Below are 26,587 nucleotides of genomic sequence, written 5' to 3'. Positions count from 1 at the left end.
GTCATCTTTCTGGGCCAGACACCATCTAAATCTGCTCCTTGGTTCTGAGGGCGGAAGCATTGACTTAAAAGCAGTCAAGAGGCTCACTAACGACGGATATTCCAAAAAAGTACTACTAAGATTTGGTAGTCATAGAATCCCAACTAAAATCTTAAGGGTAAAGGCTCATTTAGCCCAGAAAGGAATTTTTCCGCGCCGACATTTTGAAGATATATCACCCAGACCATTGTTTGCATCTAAAAGACAGAATAAGATGAACAAGGCCATTCCACCAGAAGCCGACATCTCCCCTACCCCCGTGGAAGAACCCAGTAGATGGGAGAAACCGCAGTCAGCTACCCGGAAAATTACGCAAGAAAAATCCAAGCTCCCAAACCATGCGACTGTAGCATCAAATAACAACCTCGCCCTTGACACAATAGACTGGACAGTCCCAGAAGAAGAAGATCTGCTGAGTAATTTTGCCAAGCTACCAGATAAAGAACAAATAAACATACTCAGTAAATTGACGAAACTACAGGCCAGATTGACCGAAATTCACCGACAAGGTCAACAAAATGCAGTAGATACAATACACAATCAAACTTTACACTTGCCAGCCTTTTCCCCAAAATGCATAGTCAAAAAGAGAGCTGCAAATGGAACTTTCAAATGTATAGATGCAGAGCTACAAATCCAGCCGCCTTTAGAATATGAAACGGCAAGGAAAAACTCCAGTAATGAGACTACAAACTCTTGGCTGAGATATCAAATACTAGCTCCAAACGAAATAGGTACCCCTTATTTAAGTACCACAAAGGACTCTAACTTTGCCGAACAAAAGATGACCTCCAACAGACCTGACACACCGAGCTCAACACCTAATGAGGCCAAAGAAATGGAAGTAGAGACTAAAAACAGTCCTACTGTCCATAATAGCCCACCAACCACAGAAATCTCTCAGGAACAAGGAACAGTTAAGGAGGAAAATCAAGAAAGGGAGGAAATTCAAATTTCCCGCACTTTAAAAAAGAATCTAAAAGATCCACCATTACGTCCCCCACCGAAAGCAGCGACAAATGGCTGTATCTGCACAAGAAAAAATTCCTCGCTGGACTTAATGACAGAACTAGAATGACTAAATGCTGTCAACCAGCCACCAACCCAAAAACGGATCCTACGCCTGTTGTCCTGGAATATCGCAGGGTGGGGAAACAAAGACGGAGACCCAGACCTAATGAACTTCTTTAAGGATTTTGAACTAATACTCCTACAAGAAACATGGTCAACTAGAGATATTAAAATTAACGGATTCATCTCCTATACGAAACCCGCATTGAAAACAAACACGAAGGGCCGGCCGAAAGCAGGATTCTGTTGTATGATCAAAGACAACTTAGGGTTTGAAATCAAGCAACTAGAAATATGTTTACCACTTGCACAAGCTCTACTTTTAACCCAAAAAAAAGACTCTTTGCTACTTGTAAATGTCTATATCCCCCCAACCAAAAACAACATCAGTAGTGAAAATTGGTCACAACTAACCTTTTATATAGAAAGTCTGTCCGATAAATACCCAAACGCCTCACTGATAATAGCAGGTGATTTTAATGCCAGAGTGGGAACCAACAATGAACAACTATGTAGCAAACTAAATTGGAATACTGATAATGATATCGCACATGCCCTGAAAATAGGACGATTCTCCAGAGACAGGGTTGTTAACAACGAAGGCTTACGCCTACTTGAATTATGTAACAACTTTAATTTGCAGATTGTGAACGGTTCAACAAATGGCGATAGAAGCGGGGAGTTTACATATTTCTCCCCCCGAGGATGCAGTGTCATCGACTATATTCTTGTCCCTTATAATATTATAAATTCGATCATGGACCTCAAAATTGGAACGCGCACTGAAAGCGATCATCAGCCATTATTGCTGTCTATTAGCTTAAAGGACGAAACCAAAATAACTAAGCACAATATCATAGAACCTTCTCAATACAAACAAATGACCCAATTAAAATGGTCCCAGGAAATGAGTGCAGAAGTGGGGCATAAACTTACAGCTAACCTGAGAAAACAAGTATTATTCAACTTAAAGACCACTAATTCCTACTGTGATATTCCTAAAATTTATAATGAAATCTTCCAAATGCTTGTAGAGCTTAGTACTCCACCTAAAGTTTGGGAACTTAAATATAGCGCTAGCCCTTGGTTTGATGATGAATGTTTCCAGCTAAAAAGAAAACTGCGCCAAACATTTAAAAATAATCGCACTAAACTAGAGCCCTCTTATCTTGATGAAAAAAGAAAATACCATTATATTCTGGCCGAAAAGAAACAGAAATATGCAACTCAAAAATGGCTACAATTATTCGACTCAATTCAGAGTAAAAACAACAAAGCGTTCTGGAGCCTAGTGTACGGAGGACTGAAAGCCGAAAATCAACTAACTCTGCCACCAATTGCAGAATCCAAATGGTCCCAATACTTTACATCTGTATTTAACAATCTACACGGTGAACTTAAAGGAAATGAAACCATTAAAAATAAAATTAATAAACTCCAGGAGTGGCCAAGGGTAGAGGAAGAGGAAATTAGAGAGATAGTTAAAAACTTCAAATCGGGGAAATCTCCTGGGCCAGACGGTCTACCAATAGAACTATTTAAGACCTATATAGATTGGTGGGCAGAACCCTTAGCTCAATTGTTTACTCTTATAGATAAATATGGGACCATACCTGAGATATGGTTAAGATCAATAATTATTCCAATCTTTAAAAATGGCGACCCAAAAGAACCAAGGAATTATAGACCGATAAGCCTACTATCAGTGATAGGGAAAATCTACGCTAAGCACCTCTTATCTAAACTTCTTACCTGGATGAAAAATCTAAATTTACCAGGGAAAGAACAAATAGGTTTCTCCAAAGGTTGCTCTACTCTAGACCACTGTCTTACACTTATGCATCTGGTTGAAAAATACAGATCCCAAAGGCAATCTAAGATATACGCTGCTTTTGTAGATTTTCGTGGTGCATTCGACTCAATTGACCGCCCAAAGTTGTGGAGGAAACTCACAGAATTAAAAATTGATCAGCGCTTATTGATTCTAATGCAAAATCTACATTCTTCCAATACCTGTCAAGTCAAACTTAACACCAAAGGTCACCTCTCCTCAGACATCCCAAACTCGAAAGGGGTAAAACAAGGGTGTATTCTTGCCCCCTTTCTATTTAATTTATTTTTATCAGACTTGCCAGATTACCTTCAAAAAATAGAATCACATGCCCCTAAACTCAATCAGAAACCAGTTCCTCTCTTATTATACGCAGACGATGCTGTCTTACTATCACTAACGAGCTTGGGTCTGAAACGTCTTATATCTTCACTGATCCTTTACTGCGAATGTAACAAACTCTCTATAAATTATGAGAAGACAAAAATTTTGGTCTTCTCGAATGGTTGGAAATTAGAGAAATGGAAAATAAGAGGGCAAGAAATCCAACAAGTGAAAATCCATAGATATCTGGGAATCTTATTCCAGAGCAACTTAGGGTGGGCAACCCATCGCACAAATGCCATAAAACAGGCAAAGTGCATCTCATCAGCAGTTGCCCGTTTTTATTATCAGAAAGGTAATCAATTTATTCCTGCGGCCAATCAGATATTTCAAGCAAAAGTGCAATCCCAGATATTCTATGGTATCCCGCTATGGGTCCAAGCATATAACAGTGATATAAAAAAGATTCACTCCAGCTTTTTGAGACGTATTCTTGGACTCCCTCTTATGATCAAATATGAAACAATGTGTGCAGAAATAGGCATACACACAATGGAATACTGGGCATGGTCCACCTCAATAAAGTATTGGTTACGCTGCCATTTTCGCTGCCCTCCATCAAGTCTGCTCGCTGATTTGCTCAAAGACCCTTATAAATCAAGATGGTATCAGCACCTTGAAAAAAAAATTGAATCTTTAGGCATCGAGCTGGAGCTCCTGTACAATTCTAATGAGCAATATATTCTCCATAATATCCTAACTAGACTAAAGGATGTCGAGAGACAAAATATTATGGCAGCTGTAAACAAAATTTGCTCCCCCAGATTCTACGATTTAAATATCTTAGATTGCAGAGCCAATTACGTCTCTAAATTAATAATCCCAGCCCAACGTAGGGCTTTTATGCTGGCCCGTTTGAATGTTTTTCCCTCAGCATTTGTCTGGGGAAGATATCAAAACATTCCCAGAAGCAAGAGATTCTGCAGATGTTCTATGAATGTCCCGGACACTGTAGAGCATATCCTCTTTCATTGCCCATTGTACAGTACGCTCCGTCAACGCGTGCTGTCCCCCCTTTCGGGTGGTCTGGAACCCCAGCAAGCTGAATGTGTGGGATTCTACCTATCCGACGCTGACCAAAGGGTAACGGCGGGGGTAGCCGAGTTTTTGGCAGCAGTCCTCCAAGGAGCAGGTTAACAAGGAAAACCACTGATTCTATATGTATATATCTATATTTGTATGTAGCCAACTCCTGCCTTTTTATATATATCTCAAGGCTTTTATATGTTATTTTCCTTTTATGGTTTTACCTGCATAATGCCTAATAAAGGTTTGATAAGTAGTAGTAGTATAGTGCAATGGGCCTGAAGCTGTAGGTCAGAACATCTGAAAGGCAGCCGGTGTATTGGGTGGAAACAGGTCAAGGGACAGACAGTTTCAGGGAAAATAGGCTACAGTTCTCAATCTGAGCCAGTGTGGTGTAGTGGTTAAGAGTGGTGGACTCGTAATCTGGTGAACCGGGTTTGATTCCCCGCTCCTCCACATGCAGCTGCTGAGTGACCTTGGGCTAGTCACACTTCTTTGAAGTCTCTCAGCCCCACTCACCTCACAGAGTGTTTGTTGTGGGGGAGGAAGGGAAAGGAGAATGTTAGCCACTTTGAGACTCCTTAGGGTAGTGATAAAGCGGGATACCAAATCCAAACTCTTCTTCTTCTTCTGATTAGGTTTGCTAAAAATCGTCTACCCCAAAATATTCCTGACGGCAAATACCATATTGGCCTGAATATAAGCCTCACTTTTTCCCCAAATTCCGACTGTGAAAAGTTAAAGTATGGCTTAGATTTGCGACCTTACAAAAATTGGCTTTTACAATATCGCTGCTGAAACAGACATACGGTAAAATGGAATGGGTGTGAGTGCCTGCAGAATTTTAAGGGAGCGGCTTATATTTGGGTATTGTCTTTTTTTCTCCCCCCCCCCCATGAATTTTAAAGGTGTGGCTTATATTCAGGTGCTTATATTCGGGCCAATACGGTATTCTTTCTCCCCTTCCCTCTGCAATCAAGTGTTTTTACTCAACTCGTTGATGTTCTGGTTTGCTTACAGGTGTGGAAATGCCCCACTGGATCACTTGCCTCTAAACAGAATAACCACCATGCGAAAAAGATACAGGTAAGTGTCTTTCCTTCGCTGGTTTGACATCCGGTTGGCCGTTTCGTTAGGTCTCCTCTCGGGACCCTGGAGAGTTGTTGCTTTTCAGAGTAGACATTTGGGTAGATCCAGACTTGGCCACGCTTAGAGTTGTCCTCTTGGAATCAGTGGGAATTCATGTGCAAGTTAAGTCACATTGGATTCAGTGGGCCCCTTCTCTTAAGGTTGACTCAGAGTGTGTTCACGTTTGTAGCTTAAGACACAGCAAGATCATTCCCACCCCCTGCATTTGAAGCAGGGTGGATTTGATTTAAATCATGATTTAAATCACTAGTCAGTAAGACTTGATTTAAATCATTTTTTTTTAACAGAGAGACTCATTCTTGCTGGTATAATCTTAATATTTACAACCAGATGAAGGTTTCATTTTTGGAATAATAAGTTTTCAGAGTAGTTTTTACAGTTATATAAGAAATTACTGATTTGGTTATAAATCGTAATTTAACTCATGTTAGAACTACATTGACAGATAATCATGAAATTATTGTGAGGTTTAGTGAGTTAACTGTTGATATTTGGACAACTTTTCTGCTGTAATTTATTGGAAGGAGAAAAAGAATCATTCCCTTAATAACAATTTAAACAATTTGTTTAACTAAAACAATAACATTGTAGCATATGTATCCATGTTTGTTAACTGATGTGGTTAAACGATTTAAAAACAACAACAAACCAACCTTAGACTGAGTTTTAGCACACATGAAAAACTTAAGACAAATCCTTATTTCCTGATGAGTAGCCTTTGGACTATAATGTAACTTAAATAGAAAACTCTCTTTAGAAAGATTTTTCCTCCAAAACCATTTTATTTTAAAAATCCAATTTAAATTTTTTAAAAGTCTGATTTTTTTAAAAAAACACCATTGATTTTTATCCACCCTGATTTGAAGCTGCATATTCATGGTGGTGTTCAGATCAGAGGTGGGGCAGGGATGCCTTCCCCTGATGCTCATTACTGTTTTGGTTCTTCTATCCAAATGTTTTAATGTTGTATTTTAATCTTGTTTTTAAGTTGTATTCATTCACCTTGTTTTTATTATTGGTTGTTAGCTGCCCTGAGCCCGGCCTTGGCTGGGGAGGGCTGGGTATAAATAATAATAATAATAATAATAATAATAATTATTATTATTATTATTATTATTATTATTATTATTATTATTATTATCCCTCCAACCCATGTGGAACTCCTAGTCATCAAACAGCCACCTGCACTTGTGCAATCCTTTGTGCATGTGCCTCATGTGTGCACATTGCCACTTAATCCACATACAGTTTTCTATTTGGACTGAAGCTGGTTTGAAGGGCGGGCAAAACCCCACATCAAACAGCAGTATTTCTCAAAGAACTTAAGAGTTGATGTGGACTGGGACTAACGTCGTATGAACGTGGCTTCTAAAACTAGCAATGGGAGCGCACTGAATGTGGAGTAAATGGTAATGTGAACATTTGGATCCACCCCAATATTAGGCTACGTAGTGATGTGATTCGCAATAAGGAAGGCAAGCTCATATGGGCCGTTACCGCTGGCCAGTGAACATATTTGCGCGGCGAGGAAAAGAGTGTTAATAGCTTAATATGAGGAAGCTAAAGAATTCAGTAACTTTGCCAACGTGCTGATTTAATTTTAGCAGAGCAATTGAGTTAACAATTGGCAAAAGAGTGGAATTACGATGAGCAAAGAACTGATCTCATGCTCTCGCTCTGCGTTCTAGTGAGGACTATGATTCTTTCTAGTGTGGGGTGTGCCTGTTCCTTTAATTTACACAGCTCTGCCTGTGTTTTTCTTTAGTTAAGTACATTTAATTAGAAATACGATTTTTTAAATGCCAGTATGTTACATCCCTATTTAGGTAGATAAGACTTAATCTTATACACTCTCCAGGTGTTCATCTTTTGAGTGAAATCAGTGAATGAACTGGGAGGAAGGGTGATGAACACACTTTATCCATCTTATGCCACTATCTGCTCTGGGGAGTCCATTCTAATTGTATACTGGTTATTAAACTAGTGGCTCAATTCAACCATCATGTCAAACCATGGTTATGGAAGCTTTAAGGTTTGGCATTATGCCTGATATAGAAATGAAATTAATAATAATAAATCCACAGTTTGCAGTTGGCCAACAAATTCAAATTGAAAATGGTGGCTTGAAGTAGGTTTGCAAACCATGGTTTGGCTTGATTCCTGAATTAACAAACTATAGTTGGCTGTTGCTCCACTTCCAGATGTCACTGCAAGTGCTGATTAAAGAGAGAACGGAAGCAGACAAGCAGTTGTAAGCCATGTTTAGGGTACTCAACTATGGTTAGCACAAACTATGGTTCAGTGTGAATTGTGCTAGTGCTGCTGCAAAAGTGCTTAAATGAGAACTTAGGGCTCAAAATTGAGAGGGGCATAATTCAGCCTCCCAACTGAGGCAATGTTGAGGAGCGTGAAAAATTATTTGGATGTTCGTAATGGTGGGGGCATACACGGAAGGGATAACATAATTTGAAGATTGATGTAGTCTAGCCTTACTGTGGCAATAGCAACAGTTCTCTTGGGTTTGTTTAGGTTTTTTGTTTTGTTTTTTTAATGATTCCTTTGAGCTCTGTCAGTCACAAACTTAATGATACAAGTGTGGTTTATTTCCATTTAGGAATGGTCTCGGCCCAGTGAAAGAAGGAGAGGCCCAGTATGCTGTGGTCCATTGTACTGGTTACATCAAAGCCTGGCCTCCGGCAGGTAAAATAGGCAAGGCACATATTTAATTCTTTCTATACGAATGTTTTTGGTTTGGGGAGTGTCCCCTTATGTTCTGCTGAAATGGATGGGAGCACATCCATGCCCAGACAGCCTTAATCCCTCTGACCACTCATCATTGTCCTACTACCACTCCCTGGGCTCTGAACCTTCTTCCCTCGGGGGTTCCCCACCTGGTTCCTCCCACCATTCCTCCATACCCAACCAGTTCATAACGTCCCACTTTGGCTTCCATCAAGGGCCCCTGCTAATCACAATAATGAGGCACTTTTATGTTGTTTGGTGGGGTGGTTGACTTTTGTGGGTAGTGTTGCTTTTTGGGGGGTCTATGTTATACCGTATTTTTCGCTCTATAAGATACACCAGACCATAAGGCGCACCTAGTTTTTGGAGGAGGAAAACAAGAAAAAAAAAATATTCTGAATCCCAGAAGCCAGAACAGGAAGAGGGATCTGGCTTCTGGGATAGCCGCTCGAAGCCTCTTCAGGGCAGCGGGATGAAGGCTCCCCCTCCTCGGAAGAGGCTGCGTATGGCTAAGGCAGAAGCCATGACAGCAAGCGGGACTCTGTTCCTCCTCCCGCTTCACGGGAGAGGCGCTGCGCTGAAGGGGCGCTGCGCAGCTCTCCCTCTCTCCGCAGCGCCATTCGCTCCATAAGACGCACTCACATTCCCCCTTACTTTTTAGGAGGAAAAAAGTGCATCTTATGGAGCGAAAAATACGGTATTTGTTTTGGATTACCATAGTTGTTTTGGGGAGAGGGTTCTAAGCATCACCTTCTGTGAAATGCCAATTTCTTGGTGCTCACGATGGTTTATTAGATTTCCATATGTGGCCCTCGGCCCCCAAAAGGGTTGGGTACCCCCTGAGTCTAGGGGATGTTCTCAAGAAGTATGAGGGCTTCCATAGCCAAATCTCCCTGATTTATTTCTGCAAGTTGAATCTAGGCAGGTGTTACAGCCCAACTCAAGAGCGTAACCCACCCCAATGCTGCTTATTCCCATATATACACTCTGCCAGCTTGTTTTGGTTCTCAATGTGGGGGAAGTTTACCTGGGGCTCCAGGCAAGCAATAGCAGCGCAGCGTCTCCTTCTGGGATGAAAGTAGCCTCCTTCCCCCATGCTGCTTCCAAAACCATAGATCCTTGCAATGTCTTGACATTGCAGCATATCCTTCCTCTTGGGACTGGTGGGGGGTGAACTTCAGCTCTCATCATCACTGCCCGAAAATGCCAATGGCAAGGGGTGATGGAGGTTGTACTTTGGAAGCTGGGAACTGAGCTGTTCCACACACACACACACACACACACACACACACACATCCTTTGAGCAGGGATGTGTTGGCAGGCAAGTGAATGGGGAAAGAACTGGGCCTGGAGGTGGCAATGGGAAATCAGTTTGGACAGTGAAACGTGACCAGTGGAGAAGGAATTGAGCTGATGGGTGGGGCCCCTCGAATGGCCCAATCAAACATGGAACACTCCTCTCCCCAAAGGGTTTTTGATGTTTGATTGGGCCCCCACGAAGGACTCTGATTCATTTTCAGGGCAAGCAGCCTGCAGCTCACCCATCCTTATGGGCAGGTCAGCTCTCGTCATCTTGTCATCCAAGCTTTCGAATGGGCTCAGTAGGGTTTTTCTTTGGAAAAACCTGGCATTCCAACGGGATATTGTAATGCATGCAAAGGAAAGAAGCAGTCCAGCTGCACAGCCATGCCTTGGCCCTCTGTCCCCAGCCAGCAACCACCTCTGATGCTGAACTGGTGTGGAAATGCAGAAGTTTGGGATCTAGCTATGGTCGCAGTTCACACCGTGCAAAACCCTGTAACAGTCATGGGTTTGCTGCCCCCAAAGAGTCCTGGGAACTGTAGTTAAGGGCGCTTCCACACACTGAGCTGCAGTTCCCAGTACCCGTAATAAACTACAGTTCCCAGGATTCTGTAGTATAAAAAGGTAAAGGGACCCCTGACCATTAGGTCCAGTCATGACCGACTCTGGGGTTGCGGTGCTCATCTCGCTTTATTGGCCGAGGGAGCCGGTGTACAGCTTCTGGGTCATGTGGCCAGCATAACTAAGCCGCTTCTGGTGAACCAGAGCAGCGCCCGGAAGCGCCGTTTACCTTCCCGCCGGAGCGGTACCTATTTATCTACATGCACTTTGACATGCTTTCGAACTGCTAGGTTGGCAGGAGCAGGGACTGAGCAACGGGAGCTCACCCCTTCGCGGGGATTCAAACCGCCGACCTTCTGATCGGCAAGTCCTAGGCTCTGTGATTTAACCCACAGCGCCACCCACGTCCCTTATTCTGTGGTATAGGAGTGTTTTAAATGTATATAATAGTTCACTGGTAGCCATCAGGTTGCTGTCTTAGATGTTTGGGGCTGCACTTCCCAGAATCCCTGAATGTCAGGTATGCTGGTTGGGACTTGTAGTCCACAACCTTTGGAGGGGTACCCCATTGACCACTCCTTAATGAGACCATTCTGGAGGCAGAGGACTTAGGTAAACACAAGGCTGCTGGGTAGACACCACTGAGGGTAGACACCACTGAGTTAGATGGGCCAATGGCATGACTCGGTATAAGGCAGTTTCCGATGTTCTGGCTGAACCACATTGGGTATCAATAGAAATGCAGTACAGTGGTACCTCGGGTTACACACGCTTCAGGTTACACACACTTCAGCTTACAGACTCCGCTAACCTAGAAATATTACCTCAGGTTAAGAACTTTGCTTCAGGATGAGAACAGAAATCGTGCTCTGGCGGCACGGCGGCAGCAGGAGTCCCCATTAGCTAAAGTGGTGCTTCAGGTTAAGAACAGTTTCAGGTTAAGAACAGACCTCCGGAATGAATTAAGTACGTAACCCTAGGTACCACTGTACGCTTCAGCATCTTGAAATGAGTTACGCTTTTTTCTATTTCCCATCAGATGCTTCGCTTTTGTGTGTCTGTGTATGTACATTTTAGAATAACAGAATAATATAATTTGGGACCATGAGGGCCATCCAACCCCTTGCAGTTCAGGAATATTTTGCCTAACGTGGGGGCTCACACCCATGACTTGGAGATTAAGAATCTCACAACCTGTTGTTGTTGTTGTTGTTAAAAATTATATACCTTCCTCCGAACAAGGGTCACAAGACGGTTTACAATATAAAAACACAAAAATACACAACGCAGCAACAAACAAACAACAATAAGGAGACACAGACAGAGATAGTTTAAAAGGTCATGGATTGTTCAGTTGGCCAAAGGCCTGTAGCTTTTTGGAGCCTAGGCATTCTAACCTCTGCAGTAAGTCAATCCTGTTTTGAATGAGGGCTTCTGGGAATGACATTTCTTTTCCCCTTTCTTGGTCCATTGCACCGTTCAAAACACACACACACACCAGTAACTCAATCGCTCGCATGGGAATATTTCCATATGGGAAAATGTGAAAAACAACAGGAGACCAAGAGTAGAATCCAGCATTGTTAAGGGGTGGTTTGGCTGACCTTACTACTTGGATGAGCTGAAGAACTCCTCTTCCCTCTGACAGCTCCTGCTGATATGAATCAGGACTGGAGTTATCCTGCCCTTTCGTTGCCTGAGTTGGAACATACCACAAACACAAACTGGTGGCGGCTTTCTTTTCTCTGTCCCCCTCCTCCCCGAAGAATGCAAATGCCCTCATCCCAATCACACCACATCCATAGGCTCTCTTAGCCAATTTTAACTTATGGCCGTACATATTTCTGGTGGGTAGTGCTGTATTCTCTATTGCATCTTCTTGACAGTTTTAAAGATAGCTTGATTATTATTTTTTTTTTTGTGTGTGTGTTTGCATGCATGCACATAGATGGTGCACAGTACGTTCTTCTGGCATTTCAGAAGCCACTTAAACCAAGCGAACCTAATTCACATCACATGGCTGCAGCGATGGAAAGTGCGGTGGGGCAGGGGGAGGTCAGAATCCTTCCTTTGTGTTTCCAGCTGGCACTTAAGAAGATGGTTGGGTTATTGTAAATCACAAAACCGTTTCAATTTTGCTTTTGGATTACTGTAAATAAAACAACAACAACAACAACAACAACAACAACACACCCTTTAAACTGTGATTTTAAAAGAAAAGGTTGTGATTTTAAAAGAAACAGTAGAAACACAGGAAGCCGCCTTTGTACCAAGTAAGCCTTTTTGTCTATCCAGCTAGTATTGTTTACTCTGGCTGGCAGCAGCTGTCCAGGATCATAGGCCAGGGGTCCTTCCCATGGCCTACTACCTGATCATTTTAACTGAGATGCCAGGGATTGATCCGAGGTCCTTCTGTATTCAAAGCAGGTGTTCTGTCGCCTATGTAACTCAGTGTTACATACTGCAGCTGGCAGCAGATCTTCTGTATTTCAAGACTGGGGTCTCTCCCAGCCCTTCCTGGAGATGTCAGGGGTTGAACCTCTAGCCTTCTACATGTCAAGCAGTTGTTCTAATCACTTAAGCTATGGCCTTCCCCAGAAGCTGCTTTAGAAGTCAGACCAGTGATCCACCTAGTTCAGTATTGCATGCACTGACTGGCAGCAGCTTCATGGGGTTTCAAGCGCAGTCTTTCCCATATTTTCTTCCCTGGTCCTTTTAGCAGGGTAGAATATGGGATATTCTGCATGCTGTGGTCTTTCACCAGTATTCAGCCAATAATCACAAACCATACCCGAAACTTTCTATTGATCCCATTTACTAAACATTTGCTGGTTGCCATTGGCAAGACAGTTTGCTTATAACTTTAGATACTATGTTCAGTCTGAACGGAGACAAGCAACACTGGAGGGCTTTGAGTGACCGCTCCAGGGTCCACCTAAATCAGGGTTTCCCAAATTTGGGTTTGCTGCTGTTTTTGGACTACAGTTCCCATCATCCCTGACCACTGGCCCTGCTAGCTAGAGATGATGGGAGTTGTAGTTCAAAAACAGCTGGAGGGCCAGGTTTGGGAAACCCTGACCTAAACAAAGCTTGCAGACCACTGGTGTTTGGGAACCCTTGGTTCTCGTCAAAAGGGACAAGCAGAAATTGGAATATAAGCCCACTGGTTGCTAAATCCACAGAAGCAGTCTAGAACAGGGGTCAGCAACCTTTTTCAGTCATGGGCCGGTCTACTGTCCCTCAGACCATGTGGTAGGCCGGACTATTTTTTTGGGGGGGGGATGAACGAATTCGTATGCCCCACAAATAACCCAGAGATGCATTTTAAATAAAAACGCACATTCTACTCATGTCAAAACACCAGGCAGGCCCCACAAATAACCCAGAGATGCATTTTAAATAAAAGGACACATTCTACTCATGTAAAAACACGCTGATTCCCAGACTGTCCACGGGCTGGATCTAGAAGGCGATTGGGCCGGATCCGGCCCATAGCTGTCAACTTTTCCCTTTTTTAAAGGGAAATTCCCTTATTCTGAATAGGATTCCTCGCAAGAAAAGGGAAAAGGTGACAGCTATGATCTGGCCCCTGGGCCTTAGGTTACCTACCCCTGTCTAGAAGCTTAGCTAGCAATCAATCAATCGCAAGTGCTGACCGTCTTGTTAACGGCCTCATCCCACTTCCTTCATTCCGGTTACTGGTGATTTGAAGTTGGGCCAGATTAAGGGTGTCACTCTGCCTGCTTATCATAAGGATACTCTCACCCCTGATTGCAGGAGGGTAGATTTGGGAGCAAGTGCTGACATTGGCTTAAAAAGTTATTGGGCAACTCCTGCAGCAGCCAAGAAAAATATTGACTTCTGATGTTCCATGCCAATGTGAGTCTTCTCTGTCCACCTTCTGCCTCTGAACCATTTCGCTACTGGCATGGGCCGGAAATGTACGGCTGGAAAGGTGAAATGAAGGGATGGCTAATAAAAGCTGTCTTTCAGGGAGCTTGCAGCCTTTTGGGTGGGAGAGAACTTCCAAAGTCCCCTTCTCTCTTAAGAACTTCACTGGGAAATATTTTTTGCACTTCCCATCTTTAGGGGAAGTCATTGGGGCCTTTATGAAACCAGTTGCTGATTACACTGTGCATATGCTCCTCTCAGACCTATTTGCATGCCTAGCAACCGGGCAGGTTTCAAGCTAAGGCAAGGACAAAGGCTTTCCATGCCTAACAGGCCTGGAAAAAAATGGTTTCTATTCCTGTTCTTTGATGAATCGTGGTTATTTCGCCCTGGTGATTGGAGAATCTTGGCCAGGTACAAAAAGTCCAAAAATAATCAATACTTTGAATGCTTCCTTGGACAGGGTGTTACTTAAAACAGGGCTGAACTTTGCATCTTTACAACCATGCTTTGCCTTGTTTATGTCTGTGGCTCCTTACTTTAATGTAGATCAGAGGAGGGGAGCCTTTTTCAACCAAGGGCCACATTCACTTCTGGGCAACATTCTGGGGGCCGCATTCCAGTAGAGGGCAGGGCCAGAGGCAAAGCGGGTGGAGCGAAGATTGCAAATTTTACCTTTGCAGATCCTCCATACAGACGGTGGGTGGTGCTGTGGGCTAAACCACTGAGCCTCTTGGGCTTGCTGATTGGAAGGTCGGCGGTTCGATTCCGCACAACGGGTTGAGCTCCCGTTGTTCTTTCCCATACCTAGCAGTTCAAAACCACACCAGGGCGAGTAGATAGTTACCACTGTGGCGTGAAGATAAATGGCGTTTCTGTGCGCTTTGGTTTCTGTCACGGTGTTCTGTGGTGCCAGAAGCGGTTTAGTCATGCTGGCCATGTGACCCAGAAAGCTGTCTGTGGACAAATGCAGGCTCCCTCAACCTGAAAAGTGAGACGAGTGCCGCAACCCCATAGTCACCTTTGACTGGACTTAACCATCCAGGGGTCCTTTACCTTTTTGCCTTACAGGCAGCAAAAAGCACTATCAGAATTCAGTGACACGTTCCCGCCAGGCAAAAATACTTGAGGGCATGAAGCATGGCTGCTGAGGTGTGTGGCTTGGGGAGAGATTGTGTAGCTGTGATGAGGAGGTCTGCCCTGGGAGTTTTCCAAGGGCCTGACGGAGTGGGTTGCAGGGCTGCATTCAGCTCTTGGGCTCAAGGTTCCCCACCCCTGCCATAAATTGCTCAGAAGAAGCTGGCTTTTTTGACTGTGTAGCTTTTAGCAGCGTTGCCTGCACGCCATACATTTAAAGCACGTGAGTCCCCCCCCCAAAGAACCCTGGGAGCCGTAGTTTACCATCACATTGGTGACGTGTTAATTCCCTAGCCCGCCCCCCAGCACACAAAATAAAATTAAGCGCAGAGGAAATTGAATTTCTTCACATTCTTCTGCCTTGTAATAAAATTACAGCTATTAAGATCAGGTATGGAGAGCAGCAAACGGCTGGCTTTGGCTTGCTTCGCGGGAAACTTTAGAACAACCTGTTCTGAACGCTGAAGCCAGTAACCTTGAAAGCAGGCCCCAGCATGGCCCCCACCTTGCTGCTTCGCCTTGGATTCATACCAGAAAACCAAGGAATTCAGAGCATGCTCCTTATATCTGAATAGCTGTTGCTACTGTTCTTTGGAAGCTAAATATGTACAGCGTTTATCTCTGAGGTATTTAGCGCAAGTAATTAATTTGAAACCTTCTCCTTTTTGCATACCTTGCAAACTGGCCTGCAGTTTTCCAAAGCCTATCTCGGGCTTTTGAGAGCTTTATCAGAGGCTCAGCTGACTGCAAGGGGGGACCTGCCAATGGCTACTTGCCATGATGGCTATGTTCCACCTCCACTGTTGGAGGCATTATGCCTCTGAATTCCAGCTACTAGGAATCACGAGCAGGGAGAGCAGTTGCTCTCAGGTCCTGCCTGAGAGCTAGGCCTAGATAGGCCTTTGGGCTGATCCGTAGTAGTAGTAGTAATCGTAATATCCAAGGCAACACGATGACCAAGTACAACAATGTGATGTCAGTATAAACTCATTATGTAATCTATACAAAATATTGAACAGTATGAAATATATGAAATAGGCACTCTCTGCAAAACCAAATAAACAGAAATCTTATAAATCTCAGAGCTCTTTTTGTGTTCTTAAGAAGGAAGCAGCAGACTTGCCTTCCATTAACTTCCTTATCTTAGCATCAGAGCCAGAGAACTTTTGATATGTGGTCCTCCCCACCAGCAATCCCAAACTATACTGTTAATTCTGCATCAGGATCTCAGCTCTGTACCCTGCATGGTGCTCCAATGGTCATTGAACAGCCATTTTAATTTCCCAGAATGCCGAGGAGCACCCCAATGTACCATTGTGGGACATTAAAATAGATGCCTTTAGTGTTGCCATTTAAGTTTCCCACAATGCCCCAGAACAACAAACCCGCCAAGTGCCCCTATTTTCTAGGGACAGTCCCGGATTTTCTTTTTTTTTTTTAAGTAATATTTATTGAAATTTCCAGAAAAATAAAAGAAAAAAGAAAGAGAAGAAGAAGAAAAAAGAAACATTTGCGTTTAGGCCTTACTTTCATTAACATCCTTCCAGGACTTCTCCACCCCACCCCCTCTTGTATTCCATTTCCATTAAATTAGTTCAACAAGTTCTTACCCCAACTTTTAAGCTTATTATCATTGATCCAATATTCAAACCGTTCTTCAACTTAAAAATATTCCCCCCCCCCCCAAGATCGACCCCTGTTCCCTTCCACGAATTCCCCTCTTTAATACGCAGAACAGAACAAAGAAAAAGAATAATCAACGACTTGGATGATGGACTCAAGGGCATCCTGATCAAATTTGCAGATGACACCAAACTGGGAGGGGTGGCTAACACCCCAGAGGACAGGATCACACTTCAAAACGACCTTGACAGATTAGAGAACTGGGCCAAAACAAACAAGATGAATTTTAATAGGGAGAAATGTAAAGTATTGCACTTGGGCAAAAAAAATGAGAGGCACAAATACAAGATGGGTGACACCTGGCTTGAGAGCAGTACATGTGAAAAAGATCTAGGAGTCTTGGTTGACCACAAACTTGACATGAGCCAACAGTGTGACGCGGCAGCTAAAAAAGCCAATGCAATTCTGGGCTGCATCAATAGGAGTATTGCATCTAGATCAAGGGAAGTAATAGTGCCACTGTATTCTACTCTGGTCAGACCTCACCTGGAGTACTGTGTCCAGTTCTGGGCACCACAGTTCAAGAAGGACACTGACAAACTGGAACGTGTCCAGAGGAGGGCAACCAAAATGGTCAAAGGCCTGGAAACGATGCCTTATGAAGAACGGCTAAGGGAGCTGGGCATGTTTAGCCTGGAGAAGAGGAGGTTAAGGGGTGATATGATAGCCATGTTCAAATATATAAAAGGATGTCACATAGAGGAGGGAGAAAGGTTGTTTTCTGCTGCTCCAGAGAAGCGGACACGGAGCAATGGTTCCAAACTACAAGAAAAAAGATTCCACCTAAACATTAGGAAGAACTTCCTGACAGTAAGAGCTGTTTGACAGTGGAATTTGCTGCCAAGGTGTGTGGTGGAGTCTCCTTCTTTGGAGGTCTTTAAGCAGAGGCTTGACAACCATATGTCAGGAGTGCTCTGATGGTGTTTCCTGCTTGGCAGGGGGTTGGACTCGATGGCCCTTGTGGTCTCTTCCAACTCTATGATTCTATGATTCTATTCTAATAAAGAACATAATATAATTTTACACCCTTTGGATTCCGAATTTCCCTCCCCCCTTTCCCGGTTTCGATCCCCAATGTCCTTCAAGTCTGCTGTCAGCCTGGAAACCCCACATCCATGTCCAAATCTCTCTCTACTCCACTTTGCCATCTTTTTGATAGTCTTTGCCATCTTTTTGATAGTCTTTAGTTTCAAACACCCCATCTTGGAAAAACTCTATCTCAAGAAGGTCCATTTTTTCCATCCAGATCTCTATGTTTAAGAATAAAACTCAAATTTTGTTTCTTAGTCCTTTTAAATCTGAATGTCCCAAATGTTCCCACTTCCAACTTTGTCCAATTCTTGTTGTTCTCTTTCCTCACTTTCCTCTGGTTTCTTTTCCTGTTCCGCTGCAAAAACGTTCTAATTCCAAAAGCTTCTAGTTCCTCTACAGAGGCTTTATTTGTTCAGGACAGTCCCGGATTTTCAGTAGACGTCTCGGTTTCTGATTTGATCCCAGAATGTGAGATAAGATGGCGGCGCGTGTAGATGCAGTGGCTGGTTGCTCCTCAACTCCTCCATGCCGTTCTTGCACATTTGGAGCAGCGGGGGGGGGGGGGTTATGCCAGACTGCTTTTTTTAGATTTCAGCTCGGCATTTAATACCATTCTACCACAACGTCTGATGTCTAAACTGGAAGATCTGGGGCTTCCGTTATCACTTTGTGGGTGGATATTGGACTTTCTGTCAGACCGCACCCAGAGGGTTCGGTTGGGCCCTTATACCTCTAATACACTTAAGACTAACACAGGAACACCACAGGGATGCGTACTTAGTCCGCTCCTTTATATTCTCTACACGTACAATTGTGTCGCTGCTCACCCTAGTAATAGGGTTGTCAAATTTGCAGATGACACAACTGTGATTGGGCTCATCTCTGAAAGGGAGGGTGAAACGGACTATAGAGATGAGGTGGAGCGGCTGACAGAGTGGTGCAGAGCTAACAACTTGCTCATAAATACAAGGAAGACAAAGGAGCTTGTGGTGGACTTCAGGAGACAGAGGAGCAATGTCCAGCCACTTTTGATTGATGGGGTCTGTGTGGAGAGGGTAACAACGTTCAGATTTTTGGGTATTGAATTACAAGAGGATCTGTCCTGGAGTGTCAACACAAGGGGGCTTGTGAAGAAGGCGCAGCAGAGACTGTACTTTTTGAGAATCCTAAGGAAAAACCATCTTCCGCAGAAACTGCTGCTTGCCTTCTATCACTGTGCCATTGAGAGCGTGCTCACTTATGGCTTATGTGTGTGGTACGGAATCTGTACTACCCAGGACAGGATGGGGTTGTGCAGAGTTGTTAAGGCAGCAGAGAGCATTGTTGGCTGCCCACTCTCCGCCTTAGAGCAGATTTATGCCACAAGGTGCCATAGGAAGGCACTGGACATAGTAAAAGATCCATCACATCCTGGTCACTGTCTCTTCGAGCTCCTGCCGTCGGGACGGAGATACAGGACGATGAAGACAAGAACAAGCCGTCTCAAGAACAGCTTCTTCTCCAGAGCGATCTCGGCCCTGAATGGGAAACCTGGACTTTGAAAGTCATCTAATCTTCCTTGCTGTATTATACGATATTGTTCTAATTAGTGTTTTTATAGTTGTTCTGATTTTGTGTGGAGTGCCCTACCTGGGTGGATGGAGCAGCCAAGTAATTTCGTTGTCCCCGAGAGGGGGCAATGACAATAAAGATATTATTATTATTATTATTATTATTATTATTATTATTATTATTATTTTCCTTAGGACGTTCCTATTTTCTTTGGTGAAATGTTGGAGCGTTTGGAATAGGACATCCCTGTTTTCATCAGAGAAATGTTGGAGGGAATGTCTCTATTTTCATCAAAGAAATGTTGGAGGGGACATCTCTATTTTCATTGGAGAATTGTTGGAGGATATGGAATAGGATGTCCTTGTTTTTCTCAGAAAAATGTTGGAGGGTATGGAACAATGCTACATCAGTGCGAGGCACTGTAAAAAGCTGAAATGGTAACTCCAAGTCACCTGGGACTCATCAGCAGGCTGCTGTCTTTTTCCAGGACTTCTGGTAAGGGGGACGCTGTGCTAAGGGCCCCCACAAACCTAGAGTTTGTCCTGTAGACCTGATCCTGGCCTTTCATGACCGAAGTACTCTCATGTGCCCAGATCTAGCGTTGACCTCTCAGAGACCAACCTTTCCTCTACCCTCATCTCTCTATCTATTTTTTACGTGTTTCGCCTGCCAAACATTCCTCATGGTCCTATGCTATTTATTTATATAGTACCAAACAGATGTCTCCAAGCTAAATGAAACCAGACTTCTTTGTCTCAGAATCATCTAGATACACACTCAGCTTTCCAGCAGTACAGGAGGCAGCTAATAAGAGATTCAGGGAAAGAAGAAGAAAACATTCCCCAACTCACCCCCAGCTAAATACACTTAGCAGCAGTTTTTTGGGGAGTAGGTAGAGGGTTGGTTTATCTCTCCCCCACCTCTTCCCGAAGCTGAATGCGCCTGAGATCAGAGTCACAAGGACGCTTGTTCTAGTGAGCAAACAGATGACCTAATTTCACAGTCTTTTCACCTCCTTTTGTCTGGAGGTCATTACGCTAGGGAGCGGCTCTTTGATTCCCTCCATCCATTTTGAGAAAAAGGCTGGCACGCTCCTTGAAGTCTTCCTCGTGGGTGGAAGGAGATGCAGAGCGTTGGCTCTTTTCCAGAACTACCTCATGATAATTACTTCAAGTCTCCGTGACCACCTCTCTGGAGAAAAGCCCTCAAACCCTTCAAAGTTCATATAAGGAATTTGGGGATCATGTTTGGGGCAGGCGTGGCCTAGTCAGTCAGTCATTACACCTTGGCACAGGGGCGCAGGTGGGGAACTGGCTGAGGGCAGACGGATGTTGGTGGGACAGTGTCCCCTTCACCCTAATGGACCAGCCTCCAGTGGGGAGACCTGGGTTCAAATCTTCATCTAGCTATTATTTTTTGTAACGCTTATTTTTACCAGTTTTCAAATTATTATGGAACCATAGAGGCAAGTCGACCGTAACAAAAAATTAATAATGCATCCAGCTAAAGGCAAGGCATACAAAACCTAAACATATTAAATGATAATAGCCAGTCTAAAATCATGACGGCCATATTTCTCTAGATGGCGGCGTGGGGAGAGATACAGTATCAGTATCTGTAAATCTGAAACTAAACTGTATGAAATATAATCCCACCATATTGAACAGAAATGATCAGGATTTTCCTGTCCCTTAGAGACCCATAACTCATTTTTTCTGCAATAACTGAATTCCAGAGATTTTTATACCATAAGGATATAGTCAGATTTTATAACTATTTCCACTGTTATGCTATAGAGATCTTGGCAGCTGTTAGCATTCAGTTCCTTATGGCAAAATGTCTTCATAGTATCCCCACTTACATTTAAAGCCCAGTAAGTAACCTTGACCCTCTCCCTACCCCCCCCCTCCCCAAAATATCTTAACCTCCCTCACATGGTTGTTGTGAGGATAAAATGGAAGGGTAACCTATGCTTCCTTGGAAACTCCTCTAGGATAAAAATGTAATAAGTAGCAGGCCTGAAAACCTTTTAACTATGGATCGCTATGACGACTCTCATTTTAAATACCCCTTCTATATGTAGGCTATAGAAGCTGTGATATATCGCTAGTAGCAATGTTCTTAACTTTCAGCAACAGCAAAATAGTAATAATAATACATATTGCTCCCTCACTTGCCACATGAAAGTATTTGGGCTCACGTTCACATAACAATTTATTAAACTGTTTAACATGTACGTATGGGTTCTCCTTAAGGGAAGGGGGGTGTTAACTCTTGCCCTCCCAGGCTCCTCTTATAGCTGAGCCAGCATCCTTTTCGTTCAGCCGCAAGAGAAGGGATTTACACAGTATGTGGCCTGTTTAAGATGCGGCTCTGTTCTGATTCTCCGCTGCAGACTAGCTTAGCTGGGTGCCTTAGATCTGAGTCTAGAAAAAAATTATTGGGTTACCGTAAACAAAACAAAAAACCAAACAAAAAACCTGGACATTTTGCCAATCTTTAAAAATCTGCCCAGACAGAAATGTTTATCATGAAAAAGAGGTCGTATTCCGGAAAAAGAGGACCATGTGGCAACCAGACCTGATAAAGAGGTCGTGTCCTGGAAAAAGAGGACACATGGCAACCCTACGAAGGCGTCTCTTAACAACTCTCGGCACCTTTAACAAGCTGCAGCTCCCAGGATTCATTGCAAGAAATCACAACTGTTTATCATGCTTTAAATGCATGGTGTGAATGTGGCCTTGGCTGCCAAGGAGCTCTAGCATGTTTATGTGGAAAGGTTTTTCTCTAGCTGAATGTAGGGTTTTGTTTTGTTTTTAACCCCATTGCCCTACAAAATAAACTAAGTGAGTGTTAATTCTGCACCCCAGGAGGGAAATGTTTAAAATTGCCTCATGAAAACCCATACTCTTGTTATCCAGCTATTTCGGTAGGTTATTATGACATGTGTAATGCATGTTTTGGTAGATTGTGAAACTGAGCACTGGGACCTTAGTAGGAAGAGACGCCTTCGATGAAATGAGCCCTTTGCCCAGACCTTTGATCATTCATTTGCTTTGTCTGCTTGGCTAGCTGGCTGGACATATTAACTTTGTATAAATTGTTGCATTAACCCTGTCCACAAAGTGCAGAAATGAAATGCCCCCATCCCTCAGTATTTGTCGTTCTAAATTTAATTTAAAAAAGTTTTTGTCTCCCCTTCATCCAGCTCAATTAAGGGATCTCATATTTCTGAGAAGGAAATGAATTTTTATGCAGTCCATATGATGTTTTTCCTAATCGGTTTTGTTCATCGCATAACAATTGATGGAAAATATTTGGTTGAGAGAAACTGTAAAGTGTGTGTGTGTGGGAAGTTTTATAAGTGTTAAAGCAAAGCCAAGACTAGTGTTCCCATCCGGAGAGTTCCCAAGTGCACGTCGCACACAGAAAGACCCTCAACCCACCCAAGTGTCAATAAAATAAAAGCACATATTTCTTTTTCAGTTAATTCTCTCCAAATTGTCACTTTTTGTTTTTTTCTAGCTATCCCGGTTTTGTTTACCATCAGGGCCGGCTCTACTATTAGAGTGAGGCAGTTGCTTCAGGCAGCAGATACTGGGAAGCAGCAGTAGTAGCAGCCTCCTCCATTCCTCCTATGCTCCCTGGCTATTCCCCTCTTGGAAATTTGAGTTGTTTGTGCCATAGAACTATCACCCCCCCCTTCCCCATACTAGGAGAACAGTATTATGATGTTGCTTGTTTTGAACTAAGATTCAACTGAGGGGTGCCATCTTGTCCCATTACGTACTGATGTTCTGTGAAATCATAGGGACTAACAGCTTTCCCCCACTAAAAGCCAAACTGCTTAGGGTTTTGTGGGATCTATTGAATTTAGAAATGGACACCTTGCTCCAGAACCTGTGGCACATCTGTCATAGACAGAGCGCCCCCTGCCCCGTTTGCCTCAAGCAGCAAGATATCTTGAACAAATTAACAGTTCCCATGGTTCTTTTTGGGTGGTTGGGTGGGTATTGTGCTTTAAGTGTATGGTGTGTAAACAGTCTAAGTAGCTGGAGATGGAGAAAAGAATTGAACCAATTCGGGTAGGAAATTTAATGTTCACTCACACACACACACACACACACACACACACACACACATCCTCTTCACCTCCATGTAAGCAGAAAACTAGCACAGGGTGGAACAGATTGTGCTACCCACTCACAATACTCTTCAAAAACAAACACTCATTGTCTCTACCCTTTGACTACTCAAGGTATATTATCTACATTAGCCCAGCCATCTCTACAACAGCCCTGAAAAGGAGCTCAATGATATTATCTCAATATTTGCAAATGGGAGGGGACACCGAGGTTAGGAGATTGTTCCTTGCCTTTAGCCACCTTCGCAGAAGAACAAAGGACAAAAGAAGACAGGTCTGCAAAAGAAATTGCATGGACTAATCCGTATTTAGAAATAGCTACTGTCATTTAAATAGAAGCACTACGTACATACCCCAAATGGTAAGCCCACTTCCACAATAACAAATTCTGCCCATTGCACAATATGCAAAATACCACACCTATATGGTGCTGTGAAATGGGGTGTATGGGGCTGGCATTTGGGTTCAGCCTTGTTTCCAATATGAAATAATGGGCAGGCATCAGTCTTCCTGGTGTACCCATATATGTATGCAAAATTATATGTAACATTACAAAAGTGGTAATCCACCTTAAATCCTTGTTAATGTTCAAAAGTTACTTTTTTGCAACTATCAGCCAGGAGAAGAATGATTTTTTTCCCAAGCCAGAAATATAAATGGTGGACTTTTACCAATAGTAGCACCTGAGTTGTGACTGGATTAATTTTTTGGCATATTTGCTCTGAAAGGTCTATTGAGTCATGAATTGATTAATACCAGACCAATTACTTGATTTCTTATAAGTTGTGCATATGATGGGATAGCACAGCTAATAAATTTTCCAACATGGTGTTGCTTTAATAGTATCTGCTACTTAGATTTAATCTACTTTTTTCCCCCTTGCCAGTACTCCATCTATCAAAAACCTCATTTCTCAACAAGGTTTCAATTTTGGACATTTATTTATGTTTCTTTGCATTTATAGTAGGCAAACTGTTTTTGAAAATGTCTGCCTGGTCATTTGCACTGCACACTCTCTGTTCAACGGACTTCATTTGCCTTTACTGAGCTCATCTCCTAGTCCAATCTGATTGGCTTTGTGGTGTAGTGATGCCATCATGTTCACTATATGATTCCCTCACTGGCTGGGAGCATACATGTGGCTATACCAGGAATATGACAGTTTGCTAAGGCCATGGTGATGTGAATAGTGCATCAGCAACAGCAGCAGGAAAATCTCTGACGTCAAACACTACTACAGTGGTACCTTGGTTCTCGAACTTAATCTGTTACGCTGCGGAAGCCGCATCGGACATTCAGCTTCTGAAAAACATTCGCAAACCGGAACACTCACTTCCGGGTTTGCAGCGTTTGGGAGCTGATTTGTTCGGGAGCCAAGCCATTTGAGTACCAAGGTACCACTGTGAATTTTTATTATTTCGGTCACAGATCAGTTTCAGCCCACGTACAATATCAAGGAAGTCACGATAGGGATACATTTGAATTTGCAATTACAGTGGTACCTCAGGTTACATACGCTTCAGGTTACATACGCTTCAGGTTGCAGACTCCGCTAACCCAGAAATGGTGCTTCAGGTTAAGAACTTTGCTTCAGGATGAGAACAGAAATTGTGCTCTGGCAGTGCGGCAGCAGCAGGAGGCCCCATTAGCTAAAGTGGTGCTTCAGGTTAAGAACAGACCTCTGGAACGAATTAAGTACTTAACCTGAGGTACCACTGTAGGTATAACAGGGACAATAGGTATAGCAAGAGTTTAAAAATATATAAATTAAAACTTAGAAGGTACCACTGTATATCATACTGGCTCACTAAACTTACCATTATGCCAAATGACTGGTGCACACTTGACACTTGGCTCCTCCTCTTCCAGAAGTGCTACCCTCAGCGACCATTCCAGCCGGTCACGAAACATTCATGTAACTTTGAAGAATAACTGTCCTTTAGTTCTTGCTCTTTGACTCATGCCAAAGGCTCACACGTTTGCCAAGGCTCTAGCTGTATAAGAGCACCGCTGGATCAGATCAACGACCCAACTACTCCAGCACCCTGTTCCCATAAGAGCCAACCAGATGCCTGTTGGAAACCCACAAGTAGAAGCTGCTGTTGTTATCTTTACGTAACCTTTACCATGCCCAATCTGCCAAGGTGTATGTTGTTGCCTGGTATTTAAGGGAGAGCAGGGGGCAGTGGCGGGGCCCTACGACCAGCAAGAGGGGCCACCAGCCTGATAGTGCTACCATTTCCACTTTGCACAGAATACAGTGGTACCTCAGGTTAAGTACTTAATTCGTTCCGGAGGTCCGTTCTTAACCTGAAACTGTTCTTAACCTGAAGCACCACTTTAGCTAATGGGGCCTCCCACTGCCGCCGCGCCGCCAGAGCACGATTTCTGTTCTCATCCTGAAGCAAAGTTCTTAACCCAAGGTAATATTTCTGGGTTAGCGGGGTCTGTAACCTGAAGCGTATGTAACCCGAGGTACCGCTGTATTCAAAATTCAGATGCAACAGAATTCTGTTTGCACGGCCTGATTCTTCCAGGTGAGGGTGCTGCATGCATGGACCCCCCAAATCCTCCCTCCCTCCCTCCCTCCCTCCCTCCCTCCCTCCCTCTCTCTCTTACACACACACTACTGCCCATATAGAAGAGATTAAAATACTTTGAATTGAATTTCTTTTCAAAATACTGGCTTGCTTTCTAATCCACTTGACTAATATGCCAAACTATGTTTCTGAGCAATTCATAACTCTTGTGCGACGTGAATCTAAGAAACTCTGGGGAATGGGGCTTTAAATAGCTTAGAATCACTCAAGCATTTGTAGGAAGTTTATGGCCCCAAAACACATTTTGGGTAATCTGATTAGTTAAAGATTTAGAAAACTAGTGGGCAGCTAATGTACCCAACATCGCTATTCGTGCAACCCCGAGGCACCAAAAATAGTATTCTGGAATGCCTTTCTATTATTTTCATGTTTAGAACATAAAATCCTATTTAAAAGGTTGGAAACACACAAAGCGTAATGAAACACCCACATATTTTTTCAGTT

At 43.3% G+C, this 26,587-nt stretch overlaps 1 protein-coding gene across 4 annotated transcripts in view; it reads left to right on the top strand.

The window, feature by feature from the left end:
* ARNT2 (aryl hydrocarbon receptor nuclear translocator 2) overlaps window positions 1-26,587 on the top strand; it is a 146,472-nt gene that overhangs the window by 77,523 nt on the left and 42,362 nt on the right. For 3 of the 4 annotated variants that reach the window (XM_079954251.1, XM_079954253.1, XM_079954254.1), the window contains exons 7-8: window positions 5,372-5,437; window positions 8,115-8,209. In XM_079954251.1, coding sequence (XP_079810377.1) covers window positions 5,372-5,437; window positions 8,115-8,209 — 161 coding nt within the window. The remainder of the gene's footprint in view (window positions 1-5,371; window positions 5,438-8,114; window positions 8,210-26,587) is intronic. The other variant, XM_079954252.1, reaches the window with a different exon arrangement.

Source organism: Podarcis cretensis (genome assembly GCF_951804945.1).
Source record: "Podarcis cretensis genome assembly, chromosome: 14".
Taxonomy (NCBI): domain Eukaryota; kingdom Metazoa; phylum Chordata; class Lepidosauria; order Squamata; family Lacertidae; genus Podarcis; species Podarcis cretensis.
The sequence above is the reverse complement of the archived record's forward strand: the minus strand, read 5'-3'. Positions and strand labels throughout refer to the sequence as shown.